We start from the raw sequence: 8,164 nt of genomic DNA on the forward strand, positions 1-8,164 counted from the left end.
ACAACCATTGACTCACTCGCTGCTTTTAGAATAGAAAAAGAAGAAGATTCTGACCTGAACATGGAGATCTGAGACTTAATCTGATTATAAAATTCAGGAAAAAAACATCAGAGGTTTAAAAAAATTAAGAATAAAAATTCAGAGTTTAAAAAAATCCGATTAAAAATTATGAAGTTAAAAAAATTCAGAGGTTTAAAAAATTCAGAAAAAAATTCAGAGATTTAAAAAATTCAGAATAAAATGTCAGAGTGAAAAAAAATCAGAGTCTGATGGAACTAAAAAACTTCAATAAGCGGCTGATTTGACAGCAGTTGTAAAGGATTGTGAATCAATGAAAGGCCGGATCCGGCCCCCGGGCCTTGACTTTAACTCGTGGTTTAGAGACAGGAAGCAGAGCTGGAGGAAGCAGAGATGAAGATGTTGAAGTTCTCTTTGGGAGTGACCTGGATGGATCAGGAAGGAATCCATCAGAGGAACAGATCATAGATGTTCAAGAGATCTATACAGGAAAGCAGATGGAGATGGTTCATAGAAGGGACACTATGTCGATTGGTTAGATGATGCTGATGTTGGGACTCTAGCAGGAAAGATGTCAGAAAAAGACCACAGAGGAGATTCATTGAAAGAGTAGAGGGTTTGTCGGTGTGAGTTAGGAGGATTTAGAAGATGGAGGGAATGATTTGCAGTCAAAAGACAAATAAGAAATGTTTGAAATATTACCCTGTAAATTATTTGACAAAACCAGATGAATTGACATTTATACCCAAAGCATTAAGTAAAACCAAATACTTCAGCTTTGTTTCTGATTCGGCTTCTTCCTTTTCTTCATTGATAAATTTTAAATTTAAATTATGTCCATGCAAGCATTAAAAACCACTAATTTATAAAGTTAACATACAGTTAAATAATGAAAGTATTACATGAAAGAAATGGAGCAGGAAAAACAATAACTTTTAATACTGGCATCCTTAATTTTTTTCTTTCTCAAGTAAACTAACAAAAATGACAGCTTAAACTTAAACAGCAGTTTTACATAATAGATAAAATTCAAAATCATGTTAATCTTTTGACATGTAGTTTCATACATTTCATACAATTTATGCATTAATTTTTATACAGTTATAGATTTCACCAATCAAAGAAGATCTACGCATCATTCATGGTCGGTCCAGTTCAAACAGGAATAAATGATCGTCTTCAACATGTGATTGACTGTCACTAAAACAGAAATACATTTTTACAAATAAATCTGTCAAGCTGGGAGGGGCGAGCAACAGACTCAACACCCAACTCAACCCAGAGAATATCTGTAGAGAAAACAAACACACCCACCATGAAAAGGGACAATGTTCAGAAGTGTGTCCAAGCACAGACACAAATAAAACCAACTAAAAACATTCTACGTTTGTCAGAGGTTAAACACATGATAAAATGGAATATTAATAAAAATACATATACAACTTTTAAATAGTTAATATGATATAGAGCTAGTAGAGGAAATGTCACTGTTGTGTGATACATTTATGTGATTGATAAATCCTCTCAGCTTATTGTATATATGTACTGCTGATGGAGATATCAGTGACAAAATACTGAATAATCATCCATCCGTCTGTCTACTCATCCATCCATCCGTCTATCTACTCATCCATCCATCCATCTGTCTACTCATCCATCCATCCGTCTGTCTACTCATCCATCCATCCATCCATCTGTCTACTCATCCATCCATCTGTCTACTCATCCATCCATCCATCCATCCATCCATCTGTCTACTCATCCATCCATCCATCCATCCATTTGTCTACTCATCAAATCAAATTAATCTTTATTTATAAAAGCGCCTTTCGTACTCAGAGTAACTCCAAGCGCTTTACATTTACAGTTTTTCTCCGTCGCTTTGGTGCGTTTCTCAGAACACTATTAACATTTGCACAGCAGTTTGTGCATTTCTTTAAAACAATTAGTCCAAACTGCAAAACCTCGTGGATAGCCTGCAAAAGCACGTCACATGCTCAAAATTTATCATCCATTCCTCAAAAGCAAGTATTCATGTCAATGAAACTGTCAGTGCCATCAAAAGGAAAAGTCTTGACACCATCTTTATGAACAAGATAGTCAAATGGTTTTGTCATGTTTTCACTATGACAGTTTATAATTTCAGTGTTTTCATTGCAAAAATATTTGATGACACCGGAAAATGCTCAAGACAGCACTATGGCCTACTGGTACAGCCATGTGAAATGTGCAGTAAAGTCACTGTAGATGTTAAACATAAAATCACCCTTTTGGTAGAGCTGTGAACACTATACAGCACATGTAACAGTACAGTAAATCATTCTGGAACATCCAGACGTTCCTGTCTGTCTGGACACATATTTTCATCTACATCTCAACAGATGCTATCCCTCACAATGCAGCCAGGAAAGTATCTCCTGGAGTGGTGAATCCATCCTCTTCAGGACTCTGCGGTGATGTCGTCACATGCTGCATCCATGGCTGCTAGCAGGGACATTCTCTCATGTGGATGCCGGTCATAAAATTGCACACACCTCCTCATGAGTGACAGCTGGAATTCACCTGAGATCAATTGTTCAAGTTAGGAGACATTTCCAGGACAAAATGATAAAGGAAGGTACAGAATTTGCTTGACAGATGGCTAATATTTGACATTTGATAACTAGTTCAACAATTTTGAGTGTAATGACTCAAGCAATGAAAATAAGACTATTAGTTTTATTGAGAACGACTATTCAGCATCCATAAGTATAATTAATTTTGACTGACATGACATAACCAAATGGAAATGTCAAAAAACAGCAGATAAATCTATCAAACCAACTGATTCATGTCCAAAATCATTTGCAGTTCGTTTAGAGAGAAGAGACATTGCTACTATGATGTGCACAAATGACTAAGTGTTGTGGGGGTTGAACTTATGAGAATTTCAGTTCTGATCTGAGAAATGCACCAAAGCCACTGAGAAAAACTGTAAAAACAAAACATACACGGTAAAAGCCCAACCCACCCTTCACATACACACCCCCCTCCCCATAACACATACACCCATGACCCCACACACAATGAATAAATACATTTTTAAAAAAAACAAACTTGTAAAATAAAATCATCCACCCATCTGTCTACTCATCCATCTATCCAACTAGACAGACAGACAGAAAGATGGATGGATGGATGGATGGATGGATGGATGGATAGATGGATAGATGGATAGATGGATAGATGGATAGATAGATAGATAGATAGATAGATAGATAGATAGATAGATAGATAGATAGATAGACAGACAGACAGACAGACAGACAGACAGACAGATAGATAGACAGATAGATAGTCCGTAAACATTAATTGTGCATGTTTCATAAAAACAACGTGAACAAGGCATAGACTCATAAGTAGTAAATAAATAAAATCATTTTGACAAATAGTCTGTAGAAGTTAAAGTATATCAGACACATTCCGGGTGTTTTGTTGTGTCTGCTGGTTCTCTGTTACACAGGCGCGCGTGCTCTTCAGTGCAGGAGGCGAGGCTGGATCGCTTTCTTATGACTGGAAGAGCCTGTCGCCATGTGACCAGTGACGTCATCAGGAAAATGGCAGCTTCCTGGCGTGTAAATTGACACAAGGTCCGCGCTGGTAAACAATAAAAAGGACTCGGACTTTTCGGCCCTGAATCAAGCCTCCGAGGCCGAACGGCTGGTGTGTACCGAGCGCGTGACCGTGGGGCGCGTGGCCGCGTGTGCGGCGCTGAAGTGGGCGGGAAAGCGTGCGGGGTTTTTATCCGGGAGAAGAAGCGAGAAATGCGGGTTGTTTTGATGCGAGGCAGCGATCTGTTGTGTGTGCGCGCGCGCGTATGCGTGTGTGTGTGGCCTGTTACTCGCGGACAAAGTGCAGAGAAAATCCCTGATCTGGCCTTTCTAGTAATGAACTTTATCTGTAGCTGCCACCACACCCAGCACGGAACGGAACGAGTTCACGAGGGTCGGCCTGTTGATTAAAGCACGGTCAGCAGATTCCCCGCAGCCCTCCGCTGTAGTTGGTTTTTAACCCACATTTGGGCTCTATTCAGAGACAGAACTAGACTTAGATCAGTCTTCTCGTTTGTGTTGAGGTCTTGTTTACACTCCGTCCAGCTCACAGGGTTTCTCATGTCTGTCTTTATGGATTGATAGGTGATCTTTTTATGAGGGTTTTTTAAAGGAGGTTAATGAGACTCATAAATGCAGACTTTAACCCTCCAGGCTGTCCTTCAATGTGTAACTGTGACAGGTAGAAATAGCAGGTGGAGCCTGGCCCGGCTCAGCTTACTGTAGGATCCAGTCAGCCCGGGTCAGCATGGCCTCCCCAAAAACAGGTAAAACGTTTGTTAAAGATTCTTTCATGAAAACCAGGAGCTGACTTTGTTACGACTGCAATATAGACACCAGAATATCCTATAATGTGTGTTTTTTAATGGTATATTCTTGAAGCCTTTAACACAGGGGTCCAGAAATCCAAAACACCCCTTAGGTCACGGGCCGAACAGGAGAAACCTTTATGGAACACTCTAAACAACATGTTTAAAACCGTAACTTTTTAACCTAATTATGAACTAGATATATAGCATTACCTGTGATAATGCTAGTGTGAATGCTGTAAGCTGAATTTGGCTGCTGAAGATGCTGAAATTGGTAGTTAAAAACACCGAAGCTGATAGATGAAAATGTTGAAGCTGATAGCCAGCAAAAACAAACAAAAGGAAACAAAACTTAAGTTATCCAAAACAGCTAGCATGTAGCTGAAATATTAGCTAAACTCCAAATTAGCTTAAAAAGTCTTAGTAAATGCCAAAAAAAGTCGAAAAAGCTATCAGAATACCAATTTTTAAAACTTTAACTTTTTAGTATAAATATGAATACTAAAAAGGCAGGAATATTAATCCAGAATAAATTAATTTAAACAACTTTCGATATTTTACTCTTTTTATACTTTGTTAAAATTATTCAAGTTAGAAATGAGCGCAAAATAACATCGGATCATTAATAACAATAATATAAAATGATCTGAAGGGCCGGATAGAATTACCTGGAGGGCCGGATAGAATTACCTGGAGGGCCGGATCCGGCCCCTGGGCCTTGACTTTGACACATGCTTTGACACCTGAGGCGTCACCAGTGAGGCTTAAACACAAAATCTTTACCATACTGTAACTATTCAACACGATCAACGTAATTCCAGCAGATCCTGAAGGAGAAAAGCGGCTTGCACTTTTGTTCTCCCTCACAATCTACTGGAATTACACATATTAACATTTAAAAGATTACAGTAAGTCAACGAGCATAAACACTCCGGTATTAAAGGGTTAAACATCATACGACCCCGTCTTTGCTCGTCATCAAACAACCCCTTTTCTTCCTCTTTTGAAAAACTTTTCTCTGTTTCTGCATCCCGGTGGAGCTTTAATTTTGGAGTTATTCTTCCAACACCTCATGTTTTTGTTTGCTTCCAGACGCAGCCATGTCTCCAAAGATCACGGGGGAGCTGCTGCGGCTGCTCCGGAACGCCATGAGGAATTGTAAATATGTGTCAGAGCCCATTCAGGCCTACATAATCCCTTCTGGAGACGCACATCAGGTAAACTCTCTGAGCACTGACATCTCTAAAAATACTAAACTAAGTCTTTCAAAGGACAACAATTCCTTTATTTTCCTTTATAAGTTTATTTATTTCAAACTGATTTTTAAAAAATCTAATTACAGTATTTTCCGCACTATAAGCCGCACCTTAAGCCTAAACTTTTTTTCAAAAATCAGCTGTGCGCCCAATAATCCGGTGCGCCTTTTGTGTGCACCAAGTTACTGCAGAAACTCACTTTAGTGCAACAAACATAAAGACCATCCAGCATTTCAGAGCGCAACCTTTACCTGGCCTGCGTCATTACACACAGTTCTGAAAACATAAGGATGATTTCTCTGACAGCGTTCTTTGTTTGTTCAGGAGATGATCATGTTACTACTCATGTGCTGAAATTTACCGTTTCAGCTGCGCAGGAGAAACTACAATGAAGCAAACCTCTTATTTGCGGGAGAAGATTGATTAAAAGAAATGATATGAGGGATCTGTTAAATAGTGGAATAGAGTTCAACTAAACTCACTGTTTTTTTCTGCCATCTTTTTTTTTTGCGCCTTATAATACGGTGTGCCCTATAGTCTGGAAAATATGGTACGAGAAATGAACACTGAAAACGACCTTGATCAAAATATATTAGAAAAACATCACCTTTTATAACTTCTTTGAATTTTTATATGCCTTGACAGTAGGGCTGCCACGATTAGTCGACTAATCGATTATTAAAATAGTCGATTAGTTGTTACTTTATGTTATATGGAGTCAGAGTGTAGTAAAGTTGAAAGTTATCACGACATTGTGCTAGCTTTATGGGCTATGTGGGCATTTATTAAGGTTTTTATTTTGGCTATTTTGGAGTTTAGCTAATATTTCAGCTACATGCTAGTTATTTTGGCTAATTTAGGAATTTTTCATGTTTTAGGCTGCTTTCAGCTGCTAATATTTCAGCTGCATGCTAGCCGTTTTTGGCTAATTTAGCGTAAAAATTTTTTAAAAAGCCCAAGTTAGCAAAAACAGGTAGCATGCAGCTGAAATATTCGCTAGACTCCAAATAGCCTGAAAAATTAAAAAAAAGGCTATTTTGGAGTTTAGCTAATATTTCAGCTGCATGCTACCTGTTTTGGTTAATTTAGGCTTTTTTTTGTATTTTAGGCTAATTTGACATTTAATGTTTTAGCTGGCTATCAGCTTCAGCATTTTCAGCTATCAGCTTCAGTGTTTTTAGCTATCAATTTCAGTGTTTTTAACTATCAATTTCAGTGTTTTTAACTATCAATTTCAGCATCATCAGTGGCCAAATTCATCTTACAGCATTCACACTAGGATTATCACAGGTAATGCTGTATATCTAGTTTTTAGTTAGTTTAAAGTTAATGATGGTTAAGATGTGTGTTTTACATCCAGTTTGCGCACGACCCGATTAGTCGACTAATCAAAGAAAGCAATCAGCAAATAGATTATTACAATAATCGTTTGTGGCAGCTCTAGTTGACAACTTTGACCATCTTACCTGCATTAGTTTCACCTGAACCCTCTGGTAGAGAGACGGTGAGGTTTAGCTTTTGTTCTCCCAGCTGCTTTCTCACTGTGGTTCTCAACCTTTTCTCAGTGCCAGAGTCCTGTAAGACAACAAGGATTCTTCTTTTGATGGAGCCTACACTCCTCAGTGTAACAGAACTCACTTGTCAACTTACAGCCACAGAAGTTCTTGTGATGTTCGTCGTCTTTCTACTTGTGTATCATTAAAAAAGCTGTTTTGTGTTAAAACCTGCATCATTAGCCCGACAGGCTTTTAACATGAATATGTACAACTCTTTTTTTTCTTGTGATCATGTGACCTCCAGAGTGAATACATTGCCCCCTGTGACTGCAGGCGTGAGTTCATCAGTGGATTCAACGGCTCTGCTGGTAGGATTTTTTATTGTATTTCTTTATCATAAACTGAAGGGAAGGTGCAGATGTTTTGAAGTTCTGTGATGGATTGAAATTATTTTTGTTTTGTAAATATGCTGCTTTTTTCTTGATATTAAAAAAAAAATCTGAAATAATCAGATGTGCTATTTAAACTCATGCTGGGTTGATTAAATTGATTAATCAGTTTGGATCGATTTAACCTTAAGTCAATAATTGAGTCATAAAATTAGAAATTGATTTAGCACATAAAGCTAAAGTCCGCTAGCTTGATGCTAACATTTAATGGAATTTCCCATAGATCCGGCTAATGCTAACGCTCGGGCGACCTAAACATACATTCTGACTAAATGGACATCTTTATAAACTTAGAGATTAATTTTCTAAACTCTTTTAAGGAAATATTTTTTAAGTAATTATTTGTGGTGCAAAACATTGTTTTTTTCTTATACTTTCTTCTTCTGGAATAAGATGTAATGCTATAGCGTGATCACCACCTAGTGTCCAAACTGAAACGTCCTCCAGGAGAAGCAGAACAATGTTTCCAATGTTAATGATCTGAACATTTTAGTTAGAACTTCTCCTTTAGAGAATCCATGTAACTCTGGATGATATTAACAATCT

General features: G+C 37.9%; 1 protein-coding gene across 2 annotated transcripts in view; it reads left to right on the plus strand.

Moving 5' to 3' along the window:
- Positions 1-3,572: 3,572 nt before the first annotated feature.
- The window catches only part of xpnpep1 (X-prolyl aminopeptidase (aminopeptidase P) 1, soluble), a 22,325-nt gene continuing 17,733 nt past the window's right edge, over positions 3,573-8,164 (plus strand). The window contains exons 1-3 of one of the 2 annotated variants that reach the window (XM_024259849.2): positions 3,573-3,720; positions 5,510-5,634; positions 7,474-7,537. In XM_024259849.2, coding sequence (XP_024115617.1) covers positions 5,518-5,634; positions 7,474-7,537 — 181 coding nt within the window. In that variant the 5' untranslated portion in view covers positions 3,573-3,720; positions 5,510-5,517. Of the gene's footprint in view, positions 3,721-3,906; positions 4,376-5,509; positions 5,635-7,473; positions 7,538-8,164 lie in introns of those variants that run through there. The other variant, XM_024259848.2, reaches the window with a different exon arrangement.

The sequence above is a fragment of the Oryzias melastigma genome, linkage group LG1, assembly GCF_002922805.2.
Source record: "Oryzias melastigma strain HK-1 linkage group LG1, ASM292280v2, whole genome shotgun sequence".
NCBI lineage: Eukaryota > Metazoa > Chordata > Actinopteri > Beloniformes > Adrianichthyidae > Oryzias > Oryzias melastigma.